Source organism: Geotrypetes seraphini, chromosome 1 (genome assembly GCF_902459505.1).
Source record: "Geotrypetes seraphini chromosome 1, aGeoSer1.1, whole genome shotgun sequence".
Taxonomy (NCBI): Eukaryota; Metazoa; Chordata; class Amphibia; order Gymnophiona; family Dermophiidae; genus Geotrypetes; species Geotrypetes seraphini.
In genome coordinates, this window is record NC_047084.1 from 473,363,659 (window position 1) to 473,391,026 (window position 27,368).

The 27,368-nt window shown below is 42.5% G+C and overlaps 1 protein-coding gene across 2 annotated transcripts in view; it reads right to left on the reverse strand.

Moving 5' to 3' along the window:
- The window catches only part of MAMDC2 (MAM domain containing 2), a 131,213-nt gene that overhangs the window by 71,192 nt on the left and 32,653 nt on the right, over positions 1–27,368 (reverse strand). For both annotated transcript variants that reach the window (XM_033924692.1, XM_033924699.1), the window contains exon 3: positions 1,323–1,594. In XM_033924692.1, coding sequence (XP_033780583.1) covers positions 1,323–1,594 — 272 coding nt within the window. The remainder of the gene's footprint in view (positions 1–1,322; positions 1,595–27,368) is intronic.

Below are 27,368 nucleotides of genomic sequence, written 5' to 3' on the forward strand. Positions count from 1 at the left end.
AATGGATTAGCTAGCTCCTCCCCTAAGTAGGTGGTGCTTTATTATAGTACCTTTTTTTCAGTGGCACGCCATTTTGAAATTCATTTAAGAACTACATGGCGGTGTCTATTCCCAACAGCCTCTATTTGATGCTTGATGATAAAAATGATCAATGCACTTTCAATGCCAATGCATATCCAATATCTATTGCAGCTCCTGCATACTTCAAAACCAATGTCTCTAATGCTACTTTTGATAGACTGGACTGAAAACTTAAGAGTTTATCATACTGCTCTTCATGGCTATGAATTCCTCTGTCATCTGTAGACATAGATGACACTGAGTGGGATCATGATCAAGCCCCAGGCACGGCAAGCACTAGTTGTAGATATCTGCACTGGATATGGCCTTGCTGCACCATCCACATTTCTTGAAGCTGTCAGGGACTATATTTTGGAACACATCACAAAAAAATGGCTGCAGCAAAATCAAATGATTTGATTTTTGAAAAATAGATCCTGGTTAAGTCACCCAGCTCCCAGAAGAGGGAGAGAAAAGGCAAGCATGCGAAGAAAGAAAATTTTGAAAGCAACCAAAAAAAGATCCAACAACTGGGGCTATAGAATCCAAGTTTATTTAAAAATTTGATTAAATGCCTATCAAATACTAGCGTTTTACAAAAATAAGAATAAAGGGGAAAACAGAATAAAACAAGATAATATTTTAAATACAAAAGACGAATAGATGGACATATAATAATTACATACATCAGATGAAAGGAAACTACAATTGTAGAACTACAATAAATTATAGAAAAGAGAACATAGATGGGGAAAACAATAGAGTAAGAAGGGAACAGATCCATGTTTGACAAAACATTAACCCCCCCCCCAAAAAAAAAAAAAACACACTCTCTAAAAATAACCAGGAAATTAGAAAAAAGAAACCAAAATGTGAAGAAAATGCAACATCGTGTCATATTGATTCTGCGGCAAAATAAATTCTGAGAGCTCCCATGCAACAACACAGGTTAGGAACCTGACTTACATAACATAACCCATCTGTGAGGACCTGCTCTCCTCCTTGCCCTCAGAGAAACAAGATTATCATTCATATTGGTTACCTATTGTTTTTGAAACTATTAGGCATGAGTAGCTGAAAGAGAAATACTATTTAAGAAAATATCTAAACAGATTTAGCTTTTAGCTGAAACCAATGTTATTCTTTATTCAGGCTTACATTTTGTTAATTATCAGAAGTCCATTAAAAATGACAATAGAACTCCAGAGAGACATTTCAACATAACATTTTTAATAAAGTTCTTCCATCCAAAATATGCTTACCTTGAACTTGTGTGTGGTGTTTCTCAGGTCTATGCTGGCTATAAGCCAGCTGTCTGAGTATTCCTTGGATGACCAAAGCAAGTAATCATAGCTCTGTCCTTCTGGCCTCACATACACGTTTAGTTTGCTAGGCTGAGATGTAATGGAATCTGAACCAGAAATCTGATAAATTAACCTAATGCAGGACCAGTCCTCAGGCTGTAGGTCGGGGCTGACAAGCACTGCTTTCTCTCCTTCAGCTCCAAAGGATGTATCCACAGAAATATAATGACCTTGAGCATAAAAACAAAGATATAAGGTAATCTACAAAGGATATATCTGCAGAAATGTAATGACTTTTAACATACATGTCAATGAAAATTTTTAATCATGATTAATTGTGAGATCAAAAGATGCCTGCTAGCATCTTATTGCTATCCTGTGTTCACCTCTTCCTCCCTTCCCTCTGTCTCCACCCCCAGTCCAACCTCTCTTTCGCTCCTTCCTCTCAGCCCCCCTGGCCCATCTCTCCCTCTCTCTCTCCCTTCCATCCAATTCCAACATCTCTCCCTTTCTCTACCCCTACTTGCTCTCTCTGCTCCCCCACCTCTTCCCCAAGTCTAACATTGCTCTTTGTGCTCCTCCATCCTACCAGGTACAACATTGCTCCCTCTCTTGTGCCTCCCTGAGTCCATTATCTCTCCCTTTCTCCTCTCACATCACCTAGAGGTCCAATATTGCTCTCTTTCTCTCTCTGACGTAGAGCTTGTTTAACCCATCATTTAAAACAGTCACAATACCTGAGGATTGGAGGGTGGCCAATATAAAAACCAATTTTCAAAAAAGATTTAGGGATGATCCTTAAAACTAGACTAGTGAGCCTGATATCAGTTCTGGGCAAAATGGTTGAAGTTATATTGAAAAACAAAATTAGTGGTCATATAGACGTGGCTTAATGGGAAGGAGTGAGAGTGGGTTCTACAAAGGAAATTGAACAGTCATGGGAGAATAAATCATAGTGCCCTTTTGTGAACTACAAACTGGATAAAAGACAGGAAACAGTAGGACTAAATGGCCAGTTATCCACATAAAAAAGATCAGTAGTGGATTGTCCCAAGAGTCTGTAACTCGACTTATGCTGTTTATTAACAAATGGTCTAGAGAAGGGGTGCCCAAAATGTCGATCGCGATCTACCGGTCGATCGCAAAGGCAATACCGGTAGATCGCAGAGCCAGTGTTCTCCCTAGCGCAGGGGTGTCAAAGTCCCTCCTCGAGGGCCGGAATCCAGTCGGGTTTTCTGGATTTCCCCAATGAATATGCATTGAAAGCAGTGCATGCAAATAGATCTTATGCAGATTCATTGGGGAAATCCTGAAAACCCGACTGGATTCTGGCCCTCGAGGACCGACTTTGACACCTGTGCCCTAGCGTATTCCCTCATGGTCACTGTCTCACCTTTAAAGTAATTACGGCTGCTTGCAGAGCGAATTTAGCAGGCAGCTGTCAGCCTCTGTAGCACGTTCCCTCTATGGCGATCCTGCCCCTGATGTCAGAGGAGGTGCGGGACTGCAGCAGAGGGAACGTGCTACAGAGAGGCAGCCTGCTACGTTCACTCTGCAGGCTGCCGTAATTATTTTAAACTTGTGGTAGGTAGGCCCAGAGGCAAGAACTGCTCAATGATTTAGTCTGAGGGAAGCAGCGGAGATAAAGCCCCGCACGTCGGGGTAAGACTGTGCCCGTCATGAGGCCCCGGCGGAATGGGGGTTGCCTTAGAGATGCTGGATTGGGAGGGGGGGAGAGACAAAAGGACCTTGAGGAGGGGCTGGAAAGCAGCCTTGAACCGAAAGGGAGGGGGAAGACAGGGCTGATCCTGGACTACTAGAGGGGTTAGAGATAGGAAACCAAGGAGAGAGAGATGCCAGGCCCTGGGGAGGGGGAAGACAAAGAGAGTGAGAGAAACAAAGACCTGGACCAAAGGTGGGAGGACTCAAAATGTTAGCAGAAGGAGAGAGGGAGAAACCAGAAACAAAGGGGAGGCAGAAGAGAGGGGGGCGAGGGGCAGATGTTGGACTATGGGAGGTACAGACAGAAGAGATAGAGGGGGAGAGACCCTGAGGAAGAACAGAGAGACGCAAGATCATAACAGAGGAGGGAGAGAGCGGGAGACATGTTGCCAATAGGGGTGGAGGAGAGAGGAAGAAAAGCTGAACTCCTGGAGGGACAGAGAGAAAATGTTGGTTGGGGAATGGAACTAGGTCTGGAGGACAGAAGAGGTGCATTCGGTATATATATAAATACTAAGGTGTGCTAGCCGATTTAGCGCGCACTAAATGCTAAAGCATCCATAGAATATAATGGGCGCATTAGCACTTAGCGCGCGCTAAATTGGCTAGCGCACCGTAGTAAAAGAGGGGGTATATGTTTAGTATTTTTATTGTTGGTAGATCATTTTGACTTGGTTGTTTTAAAAGTAGCTCACAAGCCTAAACAGTGTGGGCACCCCTGGTCTAGACTAGATAGGAGAAATTAATTAATTAATTTACATATACTTTGTATGCCACACAATCTTGCATTCCAGTGGCATGCAGTGACATTTATAGCATGGGATTCAATAGATGAGCTAAGCCAGAGAATACTTTTAAAACCAGGGGCGGGAAATTTCATGGCAACACCAGGAAATATTTCTTCACCAAGAGAGTGGTTGATCCTTGGAACGAACTCCCGGTGCAGGTGATCGAGGCAAACAGCGTGCAAGAATTTAAGAGCAAATGGGATGCCCATGTGGGATCCCTTAGAGGGTTAAGCCAAGGGAACCAGTCACCGGGAGTGGGATCCCTAGGATAGTAGACTTGGGGGTGGGTCAGTAGTGTGGGCAGACCTGATGGGCTATGGCCCTTATCTGCCGTCATCTTCTATGTTTCTATGTAACCAGTAGGAGGAAATATTTTTTCACTCAGAGAATAGTTAAACTCTAGAATGCTTTGCCAGAGGTTGTGGTAAGAGTGGATAGCATAGCTGGTTTTATGAACGGTTTGGACAATTTCCTGGAGGAAAAGTCCATAGTCTGTTATTGAGAAAAACATGAGGGAAGCCACTGCTTGCCCTGGATCAGTAGCATGGAATATTGGTATTCCTTGGGTTTTGGCCAGGTACTAGTGATCTGGATTGGCCACCATGAGAACGGGCTACTAGATTTGATGGGCCATTGGTCTGATCCAGTAAGGCTATTCTTATATTCTTAATTAATAAGCGCTTCTATTTTGAGCAGAGACGCCGGAGCGTTACCGTGAAAAATTTGCAGAGCATCACAAGTTCCTTGTAGTCCCCTGAGGAAGGCAACACAGTTGCCAAAACTTGAATCCTAGTCGGGACCATATTCACTTTGTATGTCAAGGACTTGTTTTTGGACTTTGGACTAATTACCAATAAAGTATATGTAACTGAAGGTTGATTTTGACATCTCCTGTGCTTCTTCTTTTGTTGCTCTGTTTTACTTCAAGGCTTCGTGTCTTCGTTCTCTGTTTTTTTTCTAGTAATAAGACATTAGCATGGGAATTTCAAGAAGAAAGAGACCCCTAAGACCAGAACTCTAGGTTTAAAATTTTAAAAATGTTTTCCTTTTCATCTGAGTGAACCTCTGGAAAGATCTGGAAAGATTTGCAATTTTTGGCCACAAAATCCTAAACTTATAAATTTCACTCATCAAAGTTTCCAAGATATTTCTTTTTCTAAGCCACTGTAGAGTTTTCTACCATGGCCCAGGGCGCTAAATGCTTTGAGGGCTGCGCTGATGCTCATGTTTCACCCATGCTAAGGGCTGCATCTTTGATTTTATGCTGCTTTTACCTAGTAATAATGCAGTTTTATGCACTACCTGGTTCTATTAATCACTGTTGCAGTTCTATGCAATGCTCTCACTGTTCTAGTATTAAGTGGAGCAATTTCAGTTATCAAATTAACAGGAAATCAGAGTTACTATCAATAGAAATAAATGGGACTGTAACAAGGAAGATGACAAAATATTGCTATCCACTTTTTTGTAGACTGCACCAAAATTGGTTTACAAATTTTATAATCACTAACTGAAGAAAGGGACCAAGGGATAGAAAACCACTTAATATCTACATTAACTGTGTGGCAAAATTAGTTGTATCAGAGTAAGTAATTATGTCAAGAGAGTGTCTCTTCTCATGTGTAGGGACAAAAGTAATCAAGGAGAAATGTAAATCATGCAATGTAGCTGCAAAGACTTTCGCATTGACCTAAGAGACACTCAGTGGCATAGCAAGGGTGAAAGGTGCCCCTCCCATGCCCTCTTCTCCACCCCACTTCTGATGAAGAAACACCATCCCCACAAACCATGCCACACACCAGTTGAGAACCGCTGCACATGACCACCAGGTCTTTTAAGGTAGACCCTGGGAGGGCTCACTGAAGCTTGGGGGAGGGGGAAATCTCCCATGCCCATTATTGTGGGAATGCCACGATATTGGCTCCTGTTTCCCATGGCACTACCAAAGCATGGTCTACCGTTACCATGGTATTCTCGGGTACTTTGAAAAAATTTTTTCCCATTACCGCTTCACTCTCTAGCCTGTAGCAACCGCCATCAGCTGTTCTGTACTGAAGCTCTTTGCTGCATGGGCTTTGCCTCTGTGTCTAATTGCCACCTGCAGCTTGCACTATCTCTTGTCTTCACACAGGGTGTGGGGAATCTCTCCACCCCTTTGCTGACATCAGTGGCACCCCTCCTCCACCCTCTTCTCTGCCCCCCCCTTCCCTTCCCCTATACCTTTTAAAAAAAAATTTTCCAGGCATTAACAACAGCATGAACATGCTGCCTGCGTCGTGTAGGCTATCTCTCTGATGTCACTTCCTAGGCGCAGGGCCGGGAAGTGGCATCAGAGAGAGGTGGCACCAACGCAGGCAACAAATTCATAATGCTGCTCATGCAGGGAAAATTAAAGAAGGGCTGAGGGAATGGGCACACGTGTGTAGCAGGGGGGGGGTCAGGAAGGAGCAGGGAGTCAGACAGGAGAGGTGCCTGTGCCCTTTAAATAGACCCCCTCTTACTACATCACTGCGCCACCTACCAAATATCAGATTTCTTCGCTGGTAACGGCTGGTAGTTGCAACAGGCTGTCTGGACCAAGCAGGTCCTTTCCTCTGCAGCGTCCTACCGTGCCAGCGCTTAAGCAGGAAGTTATATCAAAGGGGCGGGACGCTGCAGAGGAAAGGATCCAATTGGCCCAGACAGCCTGTTGCAGCTGCTGGCCAACACCAGCAAAGAAATCAGGTATTTGTGGATGGGTGGAGGAGACACTGAAGGGAGGAGGACAGGGAAATGCCAGACTCACATGGGGGATGGGGCCAGTGTCCCTGAACTCACGGGGAGGGAAGGAAGAGATCGGGATCTGCGGCTCTAGAGGAAACGGGGGGAGGTGTTGTACAGGGTGGATAACAACACAGAGGGGAAGATGAATGATGAATGTGGAGTGAGAAGAAACGGCAAAACGGACAAGGAGACCTTTGCAAGAGTGTTAAGAAAAGACAGAGGGAAAAATACTATTTGCCTACATATTAGTATAACGGTTCCTCACATTAGATGTTTTATAACTTTTTATCAAGTGCTGCTATAGATATGATAAGAAGTAGATGTCTTTGAATGCTGGTACCACAGTCTCTAGGCAAATATGGTTACTGCATCTAAAAAAAAAGTAGTGGAATTAGAAGTACAGAAAAGAGCAACCATAATGATAAAGCCTATAAGGAAGGGCTAAAGAGGTTAGGGCTCTTTAGCTTAAAGAAGATGACTGAGAGGGGCTATGATAGAGGTCTATGAAATTAGTGGAGTGGAATAGGTAAACATAATGCACCGTCTCCACCTGAAACTGGCCGGAAACAGTCATTTTTCCATAGCGTGTCCAAATTGTGGAACCAGATCCCCTCCCCCCCCCCCATCATCTGAGCTGTGACAGCCTGTTACCCGTCAGGAAAGCAGTAAAGACAATCTTATTCTCAAACCATCGCATACCCAACTTAAGACTTTAACTGCCAAGTTATGGTGGACTGTAATCCCACATGGCCGCCAGAGACTGAATTGCTTATATGCTGTTTAATGTTCTACCGTTTACCGTTGTCTTCTTAGTCTAATGTCTTCAGTACGATTGTGAATGTACCTCTGTAACCCGTTCTGGGCTCCTGGGGAGAACGGGCTATAAAACTAACTAACTCCCCCCTTTTACTAAACCGCAATAGCATTTATTAGTGCAGGGAGCTGCACTGAAAGCTCTGTGCCGCTCCCGACCCTCACAGAGTTCCTATGAGCGTTGGGAGCAGCGCGGAACATTCAGCGCAGCTCCCTGCACTAATAACTACTATCGTGCTTTAGTAAAAAGGGGGATATGGGGGTGTAAATAAATAAAATGGTTGTTTGCTCTTTTGTTGTTTTGGGCCCTGTAGCATTCCAGTAGCATGAGTACTTGGATGAAGATGCCATATCCAGACACAGAAAGCAAAATAAGCGCTTCTGAGTCTGGTAATCAGTTTCCAACAACTTAGTAAATAGGACTAAGGCAAGGCCAAGAGGAAGAACTCTGTTTTGATGAAGTTTATCTATGGTGTATCTGAGGTAATTTGGATGACACCAAGCAATTAGGATGTGCAAGTCCACATTCTACAGATCCAAAGAGTATTGAGATCCCTTTGTGTGACTGCTTGAATCAGTTTCTATAGGCCCAGAACTGTCCTGAAGCCTAAGCTTGGAATAAACCCTTGATTCTGAATCAGCCACTGTGCTGTAGCATCCCTTCTCTCCTGCAGAATTCTCAAGCTCATGGAGTCTCTTGGCAGACTTTTCTATGAGGTAATTATTTTGAATGATGTCCAGTATCCAAACATTTGCAATTGATTTTTAACAAACTGGGAAGCAGCGAGGTAGCTTGTTTCTTACTTGCTAAGGCAGGCTATGCTTGAAGTCAGATTTGCCCCCACCTTGTTTATTAATTTCTTATATACCGCCCCCTCATAAAAAACCTCAAGGTGGTTAGCAATAAAAGTTAAAAAAAGAACTACAATCATAATAGAAAAGAAACACACACTTGGAGGGGAAAAAAAAAAAGCAGAGCACCATTGCTTAGTCAGCAAACACCTAACCATGCAAACACTTCTCCTTCTTTATGGATTAGTTTACAAAGATCTGTCCTAGCTAGGCCTTACACCCTTGTGCCAGTGAAATTCTAACATTACCGGGGAACTAAACATGGTCACTTTGGTACGTTAATGAGGGCTAACAGCCAAATATCTGCTCGGAAAAACAAACTTCTCTTTATAATGACAGGGGTTGCAATGCAACTTATTTTGAGGAACTGGAAAAACTGGGATTGGTTAAATGATACTTTTTGGTAGGAATCTCTGTCACACTTTTAAAATGGAACGTATGGTGGCTATACAACAGGCACATTATAGGAAGTTTATTGATATTTGGGAGCCATTGACAAAATTCTGTAAGGAGTGATTGTTGATTTTCCCCTTTGATAATACACTTCCAGGGTGGGTGGGTGGGAAGATATTTTTAATTTTGAATGCAAATTTTTCGATAAGTAGAAGGGGGGATGATATATGTATTTGTCATGGAATATAATTCTGATTGAATTTAAGTGCTGTTAAAGTGTAAGATGACTGTATAATATGTTGCACTTATTTTTGGCTTTAAAATGAATAAAGATTTACAACAACAAAAAAATATACACTTCTCCCTCCGTATTCACAGTTTCAGCAATCGTGGTTTCGATTATTCATGGTTTTTAGCTTGCTGGCTCCTCCCCCCCAAATTACGTCAGCTTGCATAGAGAAATTGCTGATTCCAAACGTTTACAGAGAAAATCGCTGATTCCCAGCACTTTCTTCACCATGTTTTGCCTCTCCTTTAGGAACAAGCCAGGTCTCCCACCATGTCATTCACAGTTTCACCATATTCACGATGGTTTTTAATAGAAAACAGCAAATAACATATAAAAAAGTTATTTGTGAATTTCTGTATTTGCGGGTCTGTTAATCCCCTATCACAGCGAATACGGAGGGAGAAGTGTACCGCATTTCTTAACAATTGTAATCAAATCAAGGCGGTTAACAAAGTTAAAAACAATGGGTTCAAGATTAAAAAAAACAACAACCCAGAGAGGGGAAAGAATGATACTATAAACAAACTGGGACCAATGGATATTCAAGGAAGGGATGAGTTACAATATTTATAAGGGAAAGGGGAAATGAATAAAACAAAGGAAAAACACAAGAGGAAAATCTGGTATCCCCAATATTATATACACATACACAGGGCAATGGAGGATTAAGTGACTTATTCAGAGCCACAAGGAGTATCAATCTCTGTTCCCCTGGTTTTCAGGCCACTGCTTAACATAACATAACATAAAATTTTATTTGTATACCGTAATACACCGTGACGTTTGATGCAGTTAACAGAAATTAAGCAGAAGACCGTACATGAGCGGTGAGGGTATAAATACAAATAAGTTAGGAACACGACAGATTCAGTGTTGACTATAATCAAGGTAAGGTAATAAACTCAAGTAACTGAACAGCTTTCGAATACCAATACAGGGATCCCAAAACAGGTACTAACCAATAGGCTACTCTTCCATTAGGCTGGTGCAAAATGATATGTAAAACAAATTTTTTTATGATAATTCCAATATATGCAGGAACTCAGAGGTATGGTTTCTATTATTTACCAAATTCAGGAAATAACCAGTGCCATACATAGGCATTTTAGTATGTGAGACAGGCACTCATACCTGCACCCTACTGAACCCCTTTATATTTGAGGTGTTAGGAGAAAGGCTACAGTGTATAATACTGGGGCCAGTTAATTCCTGCAGTTGGTGCTGAGCCTGGATATTCTATGCCGGGCTGTTTCCAGTGACTGGCATTGAATATCTGGGATTTTTTTTTTAGCCAGCATTAACTTAACTGGCTAAATAAACATTCAGCACTGGCTGGTTAAGTTAATAGCAGTCAAAGATAGGCCTGCTATTTACACAGCCCAATTTGGCCACTAAACTTGGTCGGTCAGCCCTCAATATTGAGGGTTATCATGAGCAGCTACGTTTTAGCTACTAACCATGAATATTCAGTGTAGATAGCCTGCAATCTCCCGCTGAAGATTAGCAGTTAGCCAGCCAAACACTAATCGGTCAGGAGCCATTCCTGACCAGGTAAATAGTACTAAATATTACTTAGAAAATGACAGCAGATAAAGATCTGAACGGTTCATCCAGTCTTGGGCATAATGAATTTATTTGGCATTCAACCTAGCCAAGGGGGCTAAAAAGGCATTAGCGACCAGACTACATTTAATAAAAGAGTTTACTCAAAAATTCACATTTCAGCTTAAGAAATGTGGTTGCTGTGTTAGCCTTCTCAGGCAGTAGGGATGCCATTTTGAGGAACAGCACTGGAAATGATTGGACTAGGGCAGATAGGAGCATCTTTGCAATATGACAGGATGGGCCTTGATTGGCACAGGAGGGAAAAATGTAACCATGAGGAGAAGTTATAAAAATTTATGCACAACCACTTAACAAGCTAGAGATACCTTTTTTCACAGCTAGTTATATCTGTGATATCTCTCCAATGTAGTTTCATTGAGACAATATATTTTTAACATGTTTCTCTGTTATAATTTTTTATATTCTGCTCAAATAAAATATTGTCTGCCTGTGGAATACATTGTACTTCTGTGTCATTCTTTGGAGTCAGCATGTGAAGGGCTTTGGCAGCGAGTCTCTTCAGTATTGCGGTATATAAAAATAAAGTTATTATTATTATTATTCTACTTATCAAAGTACATTGGCTCCCAGTAGAACATAGAATGACCTACAAAATTCTACTATTAACATTTAAAATTTGTGCTGTAAATCTTCTGGACTTCATAAATAGGCTTCTTATACCATACATTCCGCAAAGATCCCTTCAATCTATTTCACAGAACTTGCTTGCTATTCCATCACTGAGACATATCAATACAAGACGTCCAAATATTTCCTCGGTTACAACACCTTCACTCTGGAACTTTGTACCTAATTGTTTACATGAAGAAATTCACTTAACCCACTTTAAGTCAAAACTAAAAACCTTCCTTTTTAAGTTTGCTTTTGGTCTATAACCGTCCTATTAAGGACGCTATCTCTTTTAATTTCTATATCAATACAATTTAATTTTCAACCCTTTCGTGTTTTCCTTTTTTTTTTGTTCTTTCCTACCAATATTGTAGCTCTAATCCTTTCCATCTGTTTCTGTTCGTCCGTTTTGTCAACCTTGTCTTATTTTTTTAATAATTATTTTTTGTTTTAACTTGTATTTTATACTCCATTATTACCAGATGTACACTGCTTAGAAGTCTGATTAGGCAGTATAACAAATTTTTAATAAAGTTGAAACTTATAAATTGAAGTGCGGTAAAAACATGTCTTTTACCACATCTTGAAAACTTCCCCCTTAAATGTATGGAATCCATCTGTGACCTATTTGACATAGCTAATCTGCCACTTCAAGATATTTCAAGTGTTTTAGAGTCTCAGTTTTTTCTCCCTCTTTGGACTCTGCGTGATAGAAGTCATTAAGAAAGGAGGAAGATACAGGAAATGGGGATCATTTTTTAACTTTTTCTCTATCCCTTTAAAGATATTATTTAGAGATTTATGTACAGCCTGTGGCTCTCCAAGCAACTATTTCACTTGTTTGTTACTTTCAAATATATTGCCAGACTGCAGGTTTTGTTTATTTTAATAAAATCAGTGTTTCTTTAGCAATGCAAAGACTGTCCAGAGAGTTCCTGACACATGAATTGTTAATGAAGATTCTTAGGATAGGGTGACACTAAGTCTCATAACATTTCGTATCCCTGTATAGCTCATTCTTTCATTTAGAGCTATATGCACTAAATACGGTCAGTAAGACAATGTGGATCACTGTGGGATGATTTTTTGGCCGTTTCCAAAACAGCAATCGATGCTCAAACAAGTTTGCATGCAAATGATTTGCGCGGAGGTTTGCCATAATCTCCAATCCCACCAGATCAATCGCTGTGAAAGCGCAGAATAGTCCAGTTGATACAGTGACAATGTATGCATGTGCTAGGCGTGGATTATTGTAGCGCATCATATGCATACATCATTGGCATATGTCACGTAAGGAAGGGGCGCAGAGGTAGCAGCAGACTACGCAAATGCAGGGCATAAATGAGGATGGTGCTGTATAAAGTTCTCACCTAGTTTGTACATATTTTAATCATGAGGAATGAAAATTTTAGCCTTCTCTCATTGGCCCCCATCTTTTCACTGCCCTCTCTTTTATATTTTACACTGTCAACAGGCACGCTCACAACACACATATAACATATGTATACGTCCCTGCTATTGTAAAGACTGTATTTATGGTATAAATGTTATAAATATCAATATAATAATCAGGGCTGACCCATCGATAAGACACGTAAGCAACTGGTCTTGACCAGTCACTTTTTTCGGTTCGCTAAAAGTGTTCAATTTTTTTTTGTGCATCGCAAAGCGATGTTAGAGCATCATTCGCTTGGCTAGTTTACATGGCATTTCAATTTCAATGAGCTTATTTTCATGGCTGGATCGGAGAATGAGTGATCATACAAAAAAACACACAGTGAGCTATTTTCTGCATTGGGTTGGCAAATGCGATCGTAGCTAAATCAGTCAAAATAGGTTTAACGACGATCATTAGATGTTCACTGACTTTAGTGCATCTAAGCCTTAGTATGTTCTCAATCTCATTATATTTGTGCATGATTTTTTTCCTTATTTGGCTTTCGTTCCTATCCAAATTGTATTTCTAACCCTATTTCCTTTTGTCTCCTGTCTGTCTGTCTCATTTGTCCCCTTTTAATTTGCCAAGTATTAGTAGATGTTTCTTTGTAACTGTTTTCTTTCTGTATGTGTTAATGGTGTTGTTAATGGCTTTTTTATTATGTTCTTGCTCTGTTTTTTTTCTTTTATTCTTATATTGTAAACTCACTTAGAAATCGGACAAGCGATAAAATCAAATTTTAATAAAACCTTGAAACTTGAAAACCTTTAAACAAACAATGTTTTTGGTAACCAATGGAGTGGAACTAACAATAGACAGCTACTTTTCCAGCATTTCATTCCTAGCATAATTTTGGCTGCTGTACTCTGAATCATCTGTAAATCGAAGTTACTTGTAGCAGGTGTTCTCAGAGGATATGAAAAAAAACATAACAAAAAGTCAAGAGCCGTAAAATACATGGTTCCAGCTCACTGCCCTAAGGGGCTGTTTTTACTAAAGTGCAGTATAACCTGGAACTTTTTCATGCACTAAGTCTAGATTTAACATTTCACCGTTTAAGGCTTTTTCTTCTTTAAGCTTTTTCCAGGTTCTATGCTAATGTTCCCATTAACATATGAGATCTGCAAAAAAATTAATGCAGGAGCTTTACTAACTCCTATTTAGAAGGTGCTAAGTGCTCCTAGGTTAAGTCTATCTGGTTAGCACACACTAATCGTGCCTCTCTAGTCAGATAAAAATGTAAGAATAGCCAATGGTCCATCTAGCTCAGTATCCTGTTTCCAGAGGCCAATCCAGGTCACAAGTACCTGGCAGATAACCCAAATAATAGCAACATTCCATGCTACGAATCCCAGTGGCTTCCTCCATGTCTGTCTCAAAAGCAGACTACAAACTTTTCCTCCAGGAACTTGTCCAAACACTTTTTTAAACCTAGCTACATTAACCGCTGTTATCACATCCCCTGGCAATGAGTTCCAGAGCTCAACTGTTCTCTCAGTGAAAAAATATTTCCTCCTATTGATTTTAAAATTATTTCCAAGTAACTTCATTGGGTATCCCCTAGTTTTTGTAAATTTTAGTAGAGTAAAAAACAATTCACTTGTATCTGTTCTACATCACTCAGGATTTTGAACACCTTAATTATATCTTCCCTCAGCCATCTTAGGCAGAAGAGCCCTAACCTCATTAGCCTTTCCTCATACTAGAGGAGTTTCATCATCTTTTTCACCTTGGTTGCTCTTCTTTAAACATAAGAACATAAGAATAGCCAGTGGCGTACCAAGGGGGGGAGGTCCACCCCGGGTGAAGCTTTAGGGGGGGTGCACATCCGGAAAGGTCCGGAAAATTCCTGGGCTGCAACGGCACTCAGCGGCATCAGCGCCCCCCCCTCCGTGACGGCACTCAGCGGCATCGGCGCCCCCCTCCGTGAAGGCACTCAGCAGCATCGGCGCCCCCCCCCTCTGTGACGGCATTCAGTGGCATCGGCGCTCCCCCTGCCCCGCGACAGCACTCAAGTTTGGCCTCCTTCTCCTGGCATCAGCAGAACTTCAGATCGGCAACAGGTGCTCAGTCAAAAGCTTCCCCTGACTGAACTGCCTGGGCGGAAACAGGAAGCTGAGTCAGGGGAAGCTTTTGACTGAGCACCTGTTGCCGATCTGAAGTTCTGCTGATGCCGGGAGAAGGAGGCCGAACTTGAGTGCTGTCGTGGGGCAGGGGGGGACGCCGATGCCGCTGAGTGTCGTCGCAGCCCAGGAATTTTCCGGACCTGTCCGGCTGTGCACCCTCCCTAAGGCTGCACCCGGGGCGGACCTCCACCCCCTCCCCCCGCGGTACACCACTGAGAATAGCCTTACTGGGGCATGCCAATGGTCCATCAAGCCCAGTAGCCCGTTCTCATGGTGGTCAATCCAGGCCAAACCCCAAGGAGTAGCAACATTCTATGCTACTGATCCAGGGCAAGCAGTGGCTTCCCCCGTGTCTTTCTCAATAACAGACCTTTCTTAAAACCAGCTACAATATCCTTGATATCTCTCCTCTCATCTCTCCCTATACTCCGCCCCAGGATCTCTGTTTGTAGGGTAAGTCTCTGTTGTCTGTACCCTTCTCCTCTACAACCAACTCCCAACTCTGTCCCTTCTACCTTGCTGTGCCGTTTACCTGGAACAACTTGCCTGACTTAGTATGATTGGCTCTGTCTCTGGTGGTATTCAAGTCCAGTCTGAAGGTCCACTTTTTCAAAACTGCGCTTAAGTCTTAACCCTACCAATTTGTAAAGCACCACATTTGTTGTCATTCTCTCTGTAGCCCCCTACCCTCTCTACCTTATCTAATTCCACTATATCTGTTTTAAGATATGGTGAGCTCATACCATGGAGTAATACAGAGCATTATAATAATAATAGTAATAATTTTATTTCTATGCCGCCATACCAGGGAGGTTCTAAGCGGCTCACAGCACATAAAACAATACATACAATTCCATAAAAAATATCCTGTTAAATACAACAAGGAGACAATACAAACATTTCAATAATGCGTTAGAGTAAAAAGCAGACCATGTAGATAAAAATGCGTAGATAAAATAAGCATAATTAAAGAGAAGCGTTACGATACCAACTTATTAAATAATTGAGTCTTTAGCAGTTTCCTAAAATCTAAATAATAATAAGAAGCTTCTAACATCATTTTACCAAGCCATGTATTCAATTTGGTAGCCTGAAAAGAAGATAATGTTTGATCTGCAAATAGGAGAAGAGGTCTTAGGATGCCAGTCTATACCAGTCCTGGAACACAGAAAAGGCTCAAACCCACCCCATAGAAATGTCACAAAATGGTCCAACACACACTAAAATTCTAGTCTCCCAAGAGACAAGCACTATTTCTCCTCTACCTGGAGCAAATTCAGGATTGAATCTTAATGTGATAAACCAAGAATACCTCCTCCCCCTAATAAAAACCCTTTAACAGCCCTCCACACCCTCAAAGTAGTCCCCACTGACTGTAGACTTCCTTCTTTCATACACCCCCCCTCAATAACCCAAGGTGAATGCATCAGGAGGATCTCTCGAACTTCCATATGTTCTATACTATACTATATGTATCTTAGATTCCACCTATTTTCAAAGAGTATTAAGCGGATTACAGAAAGATTTGGCTAAAACTAAGAGGGAACAATTATAATGTATAATTAAAATATAATTTACATTTAGATCAATACTTGAACCTATTAATATAGTACAGTTTATTTATTACCTGGATAAAGATAATTTTTTAAACTTTATGAAAGTGTAAGTATGATGGTAAATGGCTAATTTGCAATGGAAGTCTATTCCAAACCTTAGCACTCAAAAAAGTAAAGGTCTTCTCCATATGTTTTTAAAATCTAATACTTTTTGCTGATAAGACACCCAGCTTTAACTTTTGCACAGTTCTTGAAGATAACCAATTTGACAGTAATAAAAGACAAAGGGATGCTGAAAAGTTCTCAACCTGACCAAGAAGAGAATGACATGGATTTGGTTCAATCAATGATCTGAAACAATATTAAAAGGTAGAATTTTGTTTCTGCAAATTGGCACTTAACGAAATAAACTACAGTAGCATAATAATGCTCAGAATTTTGGAAGTTGGTTGGCTGAGCTGAGAACTTTTCAGTACCCCCTTGTATATTTAATAAGACCTTCTAGTAAAAATCCAGAAAAGGCCTTAAAATTTACTCCTTCCAACATTGGAAGCCAATAGAACTTAGCCAGTAAAGGGGAAGCATGTTCAAATTTCCTCCCAAGAAAAGATCATTCTAGCAGCTGTGTTCTGCAAAACATTATTATTCACGCTAATTCAAAATCTTCACTTATGATGCTTTAGCAATATCACAGCATGTTTGTAGCAGTTACTGTATATAACTATCTCCGAGGCAGACTATGATTGTCCTCAGTGGTTCTTACTATAAGATTGTCATCACATGAACAATAGAGTTATGTGACATATTTGAATACTGTCTTTGAATACTTCTTTGGATATATCATACTTTGTTTATTCGTCCCTATACACATGGAGGGGCATAATCGAAAGGGACGTCTAAGTCCGTTTATGTCCATCTCGCAAGTTGTCCAAAGTTAAAAAGAGTCTAAGACACATTTTTGAAAAAGACATCCAACTTTTTTTTACTTTCGAAAATCGTCTAATTATACGTCCTGCCGATCTGATCGTCCAAGCCGCTAAATCGTCCATCTTTATACCACATTTCCATCCAACTTTTCGTCCAAGTCCAAAACGCCTAGAACAAGCCCTGTTGGACATGGGAGGGGTCTGCATAGTGATGGACTGCACACCCAGACATGCCACCTAAATAATGGGGTACCTTCCTGGGCACTGCTGTGAACTTCACAAAAAGGGTGCCATGTTTTCTCCTCACTACAGCTCCCTTATAGGTCATGATGAGCCCCCCAAACCACCTCCAGCATCCCCTAGACCCACTTATCTACCACCCCAATAGATCTTATGGCTGCAGGAGCCACTTATATGCCAGTACAAAAAGGTTTTGGGGATGTATAGGGGAGTGCACATGTTTAAGTATCAATGCAGTGATTACAGGGGCTTATGGGCATGGGTCCTCTTCTCTATGGGTCCCTAATCCATCCCCAAGATGACTTAAGCTGCCTCTGGGCTGGACGACTAGGCTTTCCTATGCCAGGCGGCCAGGTGATGATGATCTGGAGGCTGAAATTTAAAGTTGTGAATATAATTTTTATGGGGGTAGGGGGGTTGGTGATCACTGGGGTAGTGTGTTAGGGTCTGTGTTATGTGTTTGAAGTGCTTATCTGGCAAGTTTAGGTGGGTTTTTGTGACTTAGACCCAGTGGCGTACCTAGGGTATGTGGCACCCGGGGCCCATCATTTTTTGACACCCTCCCCCCATGTAAAAAAATATTTTTTGTAATGACCATGAAACGGAATAAATGGTCAGAATAGAAACAGGCAGTGAAGATTTTCTTATATTCCAAACATAACATAACATAAATTATGTCTGAATTGTCATGACATCAGAAGTACATATGGAGTAGTTGCAGGTGATGCTTGGGACAGTTCTGATTGTGTTAGTTCGGTCTTATGTGTTTTTTGAATAGAAGGGTTTTTATTTCTTTTTTGAAGGTTTTGTAGTCTGTGGTCAAGGTCAATAGGTTGTAGAGTTGGGGGTCGAGTGTTGCAGCTCGAATGGCTAGGAGGTTGTCGAACAGTTTTTTTCTTTTGACGTTTTTGGTTGGAGGGTGTGTGAATGGTGCGTGAGTTCTCCTATGTCTGTTTGAAGTGGATTGAATTATTTAGCTGAAGAAATTAGTTACCCCCTCATCCCACACACATTAATTCTCTTCCATTTTTGTTCCCATTATAAAAAACACTGATAAGTTCCCAGAAAAAAATACATTAAAATAAGAAGTGAAAACAAAGGCCCCTACAGATGAGAACATAACATAAGAATAGCCTAACTGGGTCAGACCAATGGTCCATCATGCCCAGTAGCCCATTCTCATGGTAGCCAATCCAGGACACTAATACCTGGTCAAAACCCAAAGAGTAGCAACATTCCATGCTACCGATCCAGGGCAAGCAGACACTTCCCCCATGTCTTAATAACAGATTATGGACTTTTCCTCCAGGAATTTGTCCAAATCTTTCTTAAAACCAGCTACACTATCTGCTTTTACCATAACTTCTGGCTACTTCATTTTTAAGTTTAGATCTTTCCTTTCAAACAGAGACCTTGCTAGATGTCAAATACAGCACAAGGTAACTTCACATGGACTTAGCTGTGCAGGAAATGTGAATCTCCTCATACACCCACCATATAGTGCAAAGGTCTGTTTTTTTCTTTCGATCACTACATAGCCTAATGCCACACAAGCAGCGCTGTCACAAACATATTCTATAGGTCAATGCTAAGGATAACAAAGTTTCCTTCCTTGGACCAGAAGGAGATTACATTACATTACATTACATTAGTGATTTCTATTCCGCTTGTGCCTTGCGGTTCTAAGCGGATTACAAGTTAGAAGACTGGACATTTCCAGTAGCATTGCAGTACATATAATCAAGAATGCGTTAAGTTACAATTGTTGTTCTGGACTTTTCCAGGATAAATTGATAGTAGATAGTAGATAATGATAGGTTGTTTAGGCGAATAGAGATAATATTGTCCGGATTCTGTTGTTTAGACGAGTAGAGATAATACTGTCCGGATTCGGGTGTTGCTGGTGGTGGTGTTTGGGTAGTCATGAGAGTATTTTCTAATTCTTTTGTGAGGTTATGATGATGGGAAGTGTTTTTTGAAGAGATGAGTTTTGATTTCTTTTCGGAATGCTTTAATGTCTATTGATTTGGTCAGTAGGTTGGTGATGGTAGTATCGATCTTTGCTGCCTGTGTCGCTAAAAGGCTGTCATATAGTTTCTTTCGTCGTGTTCCTTTGAGAGGGGGGTGAGTGAATAGGCTCTGGGTTCTCCTTAATCTGTGTGAGAGGTTACGGTGTAGTCTGTTGTTTAGGTAGCTGGGTGCTGTTCCATGTATTACTTTGTATAGTAGACAGTAGAATTTGAACTGGGATCTTGCTTTTATTGGTAGCCAGTGTGAGTCTAAGTATGCTTTGGTGATGTGGTCATATTTGCCTAGTGAGTAGATGATACTGAGGGCTGTGTTCTGAACTGTCTGTAGTTGTTTTATCATGTAATTTGGGCATGATAGGTATAGGCTGTTACAGTAATCTACAATACTCAGTACTAGGGATTGTACTAATATCTTGTATTGATCTTTGTTGAAGAATTTTCTTATTTTTCTTAGGTTACGTATTGTGAAGAATGCTCTTTGGATGATTTTGTGGATTTGAGACTGCATTGTGCAATTTCTGTCTAGTAGGATTCCCAGGATTTTGAGTGTGCTTTGCATTGGGTACTTGATTGTATTTACTTCTAGTTCTGTGAGAGATGGTTTTTTTCCCTTTCCAGTAGTAGGAATTTAGTTTTTTCCGAGTTCAGTTTTAGTTTATGACTTGACATCCATTTTTCTACCGTTTCCATTATCATTTTCAGGTGGTTTGTGGATAAGGGGTCTTGAATATTAAAGGGGAGGAGGATAGTTATATCATCTGCGTAGCTGAATGATACTGTGTTTAGGGCGTCTAGGGTTATGCCTAGGGATGCTATGAAGAGGTTAAATAATATGGGTGATAATGGTGATCCTTGTGGTACTCCACATGGGTTTGACCATGGGTCGGATATGTGCTCTTTTGATTTGACTTTGTATGTTCGTGTTTTGAGGAAGCTTTGGAACCATTTGTGAACATTACCTGAGATTCCTATTGCGTCTAATATCTGGAGTAGTGTGTGATGGTCAACTAGGTCGAATGCCGCAGAAAGATCGAGTTGAATGAGAAGCAGCTTGTTTCCTTTGCTGAGGTGTTGTCGGGCAATGTCTAATAGTGATACCAGTAGAGTTTCTGTGCTATGGTTGGATCTGAATCCAGATTGTGATGGATGTAGTATGTGATGGTCTTCAAGGTAGTTGGAGAGGTGTTGTGCGACAAGGCCTTCTGTTATTTTAATGTATAGAGGGATTGAAGCGATTGGTCTATAGTTTGCAGGATTATCTATAGGACCTTTGGGATCTTTTAGGATAGGTGTAATTATGATTTCTCCTAATTCCGGTGGGAAATGACCTTCACTTAGTGTTGTTTGAAGCCATAGTGTGAGGCTAGCTTTAAATTTGGTGGAAGCTGTTGCTAGTAAGTATGAGGGACAGTTGTTCAAGTCACATGAGGATTTGCTGTATTTTTTGTAAAGCCTGTTAAAGTCTGACCATTGTATCTTTGGGAAGTTTGTCCATATCCTGTCTGCTGGGATTGCTTCATCTGTTTTGGGATTGATTCGTATTTCTTCTATGTTGATTCTTGAATTGTTGAATGTGGATCTGGTTGTGATGATTTTGTGTTTGAAGTGATCCGCTAATTGGGTGGCTGTGGGAGTTTGGTTTCCTTGGGTGGCGAGAAATGGTTTGGTATCGGTGAGATTTCTTAAGATGTCAAAAAGTATTCTTGTGTCTGGTTTTTCGGTGCTGATGAGTTTGGAGTAGTAGTTTTTTCGTTTTTCCTTCAGTTTGGTATTGTATTGTTTGATTAGGATTTTCCATTCATCTTTGATGTGGTTGTGTTTTTGTTTTTTCCATGATCTTTCTAATTGTCTGCATTTTCTTTTTAGTTGTAGAAGTTCGTCGTCGAACCATTTGTTAGATGGTCTGTCTATTTTGTTTTTGTTTTTTATTGGAGCAAGTTCGTTTAGTGTAGATTCACTGAGGGTCCGCCAGCTGTTTATGAATTCTTTGGGGTTGTTGGGGTCGATTTCGGGGTCGACTGTGTTCCAGAATGTGTGAGGTTCGATTTTCGGTCTGAATTTGATGAGTGTTTTCTTTGGGATGGGTTTGTTGTTATTTTGAGCCCAATTTATGGTGAATGAATATTTGAAATGGTCTGACCATAGAGTAGGGTGCCAGGACCCGTTTGAGATGTAGATGTTTTGCGTGTTTTGATTTGGAGATGAGTAAGCTGCTATATCAAGTTGATGACCTTTTTCGTGTGTGGGTTCTGGGTTGAGAATTTGATAGGATAAAGTGTTGAGGTATGAGAGTATATCTGTTGTTTGTTTGGATGATTGATCTTCTAAGTGGAGATTTAAGTCTCCGAGGATCAAGTTATGTGTGGAGGAGAGTGAGTTCTGGAAGATGAATTCTTCAAGTTCTAGTTTTGAAGTGTTCCATTTACCTGGTGTAATGTAGCAAATAAGACAGTTCAGGTTTCCATTGAGTGATTTGTCAGATATTTGGCAGGCTAGCAGATCAAGATAAGGGGTGGAGTGCTTGGTTAGTACGTCGATGTTGAGATTGTTTTTTGTTATGATTGCTAGACCTCCTCCTCTTCTGTTTTCTCGACATACTACTTCAAGTTTATATCCTTTGGGGCAGAATTCTGTGATGCTTGGGTCTGACTCAGAGGTGAGCCATGTTTCGGTTAGGAAGAGACAGCCTAGATTGTCTTTGGTCAGCCAATCTTTGATTAATTCTGCCTTTGGGCTGACGGATCTGATGTTCATATATGCGCAAGCAATTGTAGTGTATTTTGTGGTTGGTGTAGTGGTTGTATTGATGATAGTTTTTGGTGAGGTTTGGTATTTTTGTGTGTTTGAGTTAGGTTTTGGTGGGGGTCTTTTTCCCCAGATGGTGGGGATGCTGGCTTGGCTGGATAGTGGGCATGGAGTTAGTGTTCTAGTGGTATGCAGTTTTCTGGTATGTTGAACAGGTCTGTGTGTTGTTGTTAGGATAGGGATGGTTTGTATTTGGTAGCCTGTGGTTTTCCATTTTGCTATAAATGTGGCAATTAGTATGAGGGCAAGAATGAGGTTGTGTGTACGCAGTGCCATTTTTTTTTTTTTTTTTTTTTTTTTAATTTGTGAAGATTGCGGTTTGGTAGTTATTTGAGTTGGTTGTGAGAGTGGATGTATGGGTTGTGTTCAGAGTTCGCTGGAGAGGTGGTTGTAGAGACAGGGGCTCTAATAGAGAGCAGAGTCCTCCTGCTTGCACGGCGTCGGGCGGAGGAAGGAGGGACAAGATGGCAGAAACTTCCTCCTTCCTCTGCCTAGGAAGTCGCTGGGTGGGGGAGGCTTTCGGTGGCCCTCAAGGGCTGAAGAAAAAGTCCGACTCAGAAGTCGATCTGCGTTCGGTGATCCGCGGTTGCTGGAGCGGCAGGGGCTCTAATAGAGAGCAGAGTCCTCCTGCTTGCACGGCGTCGGGCGGAGGAAGGAGGGACAAGATGGCAGAAACTTCCTCCTTCCTCTGCCTAGGAAGTCGCTGGGGGGAGAGGCTTTCGGTGGCCCTCAAGGGCTGAAGAAGAAAAATCCGACTCAAAAGTCGGGCTGCGTCGGCGATCCCCGGTGGCTGGAGAGGCAGGGGCTCTAAGAGAGAGCAGAGTCCTCCTGCTTGCACGGCGTCGGGCGGAGGAAGGAGGGACAAGATGGCAGAAACTTCCTCCTTCCTCTGCCTAGGAAGTCGCTGGGTGGGGGAGGCTTTCGGTGGCCCTCAAGGGCTGAAGAAAAAGTCCGACTCAGAAGTCGGTCTGCGTTCGGTGATCCGCGGTTGCTGGAGCGGCAGGGGCTCTAATAGAGAGCAGAGTCCTCCTGCTTGCACGGCGTCGGGCGGAGGAAGATACTGATAAACCACTGGAAGAGATCCCAAAATAACACCCAAAGACCCACTCAGTGTGTGAACCAGTTGAGTGGAGTGGACTAACTGGGGGGGGGGGGGGGAATGGGCCCGGAGTTTGCTCAGCAGAATTTCCCAGACCACCTCTTCCTCTCAACACATTGACAAGCTGCCACCATCACCACTGGGAACACCTCACTGGGTAGGCCAGCTATGCTATAAACTTTATAAAACACATTATTATATTTTCTTATAAAGCACATATTTTAACTGAACTCTCTGACATCCTCAGCCTTTCCATTCACAAAAATAGAAGGAAGAAAAGTTCCCATTTCCTGCTGTCTCATGTCCCCGGCCTATACAATATTTTTTTTTCTGCAGACCCTTCAAAAGTCTGACCAAATCCTCGTTTCACTTGCATTATAAAGTACTGAGGATGCCATCTCTCCCCAATCCCAGGTCCTAAAGTCTAAGACAGTAGCGCAAACTAATGCTGCCAGATTCAGGAAAAAAAATTTTGATTCGATTCAGCCTATTGAATTGGTTTTTCAATTCGATTTTCCTGTCCAGTTGGGTGATTTTTTTCAAAACTCCTGGTGGGTTTTATAGCTTTTTCACCCCCTTTGGCTTCTCCTAACCACACTGGCGCTGTGGTGTAAATAAAATAAAGAAACAAAAAGGACTTTTCCTCTCTCTGTTAAATCCTAGCTCACATTTGCAGTCCAACACCAGCTCTGGCAGGATACACATTTCAAATCTGACATATTATAATCACAAAACAGAAAATAAAATTAATTTTTCTACCTTTTGTTGTCTGGTTATATTTCAAATCTTGTTGGTCCAAGGCTCTGGTTTTCTTCTGATAACTTGCTTGCCAGGGTCTCCTTCTTTCTGCATGCTAACCATCCATCTGCCAACTCTGTCCTCCCTTTCCATTTCCCTTCCCAGGAAGTCTGGTATCTTTCATTTTTTTCATCTCCCTCCATAGATCCACCTTTTCTTAACTACCCTTTCATCCGGCATCTCTCCCTCCTTCCCCACCACCCCAGAGTCCACCATCTCTCCCTTTCTTTTCCTAATTACCCTCCTATCCAGTATCTCTATCCCTCCTCCACACCATACCTTGTGTCCAATTTCTCTCCCTTTCTGTTCCTTCCCTCCCTAAATCCCATGGTCCATCATCTCTCTCCCTCTCCTCTATTTTCAGACCCATTATTTCTTCTCCCCCCCCAAAGTTTGGCATATGCATGCCTCTTTGAACACCCCTTCCCTCCGTGTACTTCTAAACCAGGATCCCCCCCAAAGGCCTGTCCCCCTTAAAGGTCTTCCTGTCCCCCCTTGAAGGCCTGCACCCCCTTGAAGGCCTGTCCCACCCTCTTGTAGGCCTGTGCCCCCCTTGAAGGCCTGTCCCCCCCCTTGTAGGCCTGTCCCCCCTTGAAGGCCTGCCTGCCTGTCCCCCCCTTGAAGGCCTGCACCCCCCCGAAGGCCTGTTCCCCCCTTGAAGGCCTGTCCCACCCCCTTGTAGCTTGTCCCCCCCCTTGTAGGCCTGTCCCCCTTGAAGACCTGCCTGCCTGGCCTCCCCTTGAAGGCCTGTCCCCCCTTGAAGGCCTGCACCCCCCCGAAGGCCTGCACCCCCCCGAAGGCCTGCACCCCCCGTAGGCCTGCACCCCCCCGAAGGCCTGTCCCCCCCCTTGAAGGCCTGTCCCACCCCCTTGTAGCTTGTCCCCCCCCCCTTGTAGGCCTGTCCCCCCTTGAAGGCCTGCACCCCCCCCGAAGGCCTGTCCCCCCCTTGAAGGCCTGTCCCTCCCCCTTGAAGGTCTGCACACAACCCCGAAGGCCTGTCTCCCCCTTGAAGGCCTGTCCCCCCTTTCAAGGCCTTCCTGCCTGCCTGTCACCCCCTCCCCCTTGAAAGCCTGCCTGCCTGCCCGCCCGACCCACCCCAAAGGACCGCTCGCCCCCCTGGCCTCCCCACACCACCTATGAAGCAGCCGCAGCAGGATCGCGACGTCAGAGGAGGGGCGGGACCGCGGTGCAGGAAGCAGCGTCCAAGCAGCTCCTGGATCGCTGACGTCGCGATCCTACTGCGGGCTGCTTCACAGGTGGTGCAGGAAGGTCAGTGGGGCGAGTGGTCCTTCGGGGGTGGGGGGGAACTGAACGGCAAGGCCGGGAGCACCCCCTCAGGGCTGGCACCCGGGGCGCACCACCCCCCCCTTGGTACGCCACTGCTTAGACCATGTTTATATGGTCTAAATCACAACGTCCAAGTTCAGTCTAGGCTCTATTGTTAAACTTTCGGTTATACATGCTGTACGGCTAAGTCTAAGCTGGCCCATGTCCCGCCCAACTCCCACCCTCAACACGCCTCCCGAAACGCCCCGTTTAGCTTTAGATGTTGAGCGGCACTATGAAGGCCTAGGTCATTTAGAAATACGTCCAAAATCCGGTTTTATTATCGGCACTTGGACGTTTTTGAGAAATGTTCGTCCAAGTGCCGACTTAGGCCGGTTTTTGGACGTTTTTCTCTTTCGATTATGAGCCCCATAAGTTTTAAAGTCACATCTATCTGCCAATCTTACATTACATTACATTAGTGATTTCTATTCCGCCTTTACCTTGCGGTTCAAGGAGGATTACATAAGATTTCTCAGGAGGTTACAAGAACTGTAACTTTACATAAGAATTGTCATAAAAATTGCATAGGAATTACATAAGAATTTATGGGAACTAGATGTGATACCTGTTGGGTAATTAGATACATTTTAGATTTGAAAGGGGTAGAGAGTGTGGTAGGTGGAGATTGGGAAGGAACTGGTCGTGTTAAATAGGTTTTATGTATATTTTGAAGAGTAGAGTTTTAGTTTCTTTTTTGAAAGTTTTGTAGTCTGTGGTTGAAGACAGCAGATTAGTGGTTTGTCTGTCTAGTTTTGCTGCTTTGGTGGCCATTAGATTGTCTTATAGTTTTCTACGTTTGATATTTTTGGTTGGTGAGTGTGTGAATAGTGAGTGGGTTCTTCTGTGCCTGGTTGAGGTAGATTGAGTTAGTCGGTTGTTCCAGTAGGATGGGCTTTCTCCATTAATAGCTTTGAAAAGTAGGCAGTAGAATTTGAAGTGTATTCTTGCTTGTATTGGGAGCCAATGTGAGTCGTGGTATGCTTCCGTGATGTGGTCATATTTTTTCAATGAGTAGATGGGTCTTAAGGCTGTATTTTGTATTGTTTGTAATTGCTTTATCATGGTCGCTGGGCGTGCATTTTTCACCATCTACATTGTCGTACTACGGAGTGTGTAAAACATGTTTAGAAGGGCCTATTTCTTATGATTGACTTGTATGGTTAACTGTTTTAATGTCCGCAGTGCCTTTGTTATATATTGATGTTCCATCTTGTGACATACTGTGCTCTGCATTACTTATTGTGAGATTCTGCAAGGTACGTTTTAGATTGCAACATAGATGTTTTTGCGAGAAAAATATCCATCTGCTTCTTTTGAGATGTTTATCTGAGCTCTTTTGAAAATAAGCACCATAGGTTCCTAAGCAGTGTAAGAGCATTTTATCGCAGGCCGGTGAGGTAAATGCTCCGACACTCATAGGAATTCAATATGTATTGGAGCATTAACCTTAACAGCCCGCGGTAAAATGCTCTTACACCGCTTAGTAAAAAGAGCCCTTAGGGCTCCTTTTACTAAGCTGCGCTAGCGTTTTAGCGTGTGCTACAATGTCGTGTGCGCTAGACGCTAATGCCTCCATTGAGCTGGCGTTAGTTTTTCCGCGTAGCGCAGGGGCTAGCGCGCGAATCTGCAGCGCACGCTAAAAACGCTACCACGGCTTAGTAAAAGGAGCCCTAAGTTTAGTTGAAAGTAGGTCACAGATTTAGGAGCTCAGCTTTTTTTGAAACACCAGACCCATTAATTTTAACTCCTTATCCTGTTTGGATGACTGATTTCAAGTCATAGGATTGCTGGCTTTCCATATC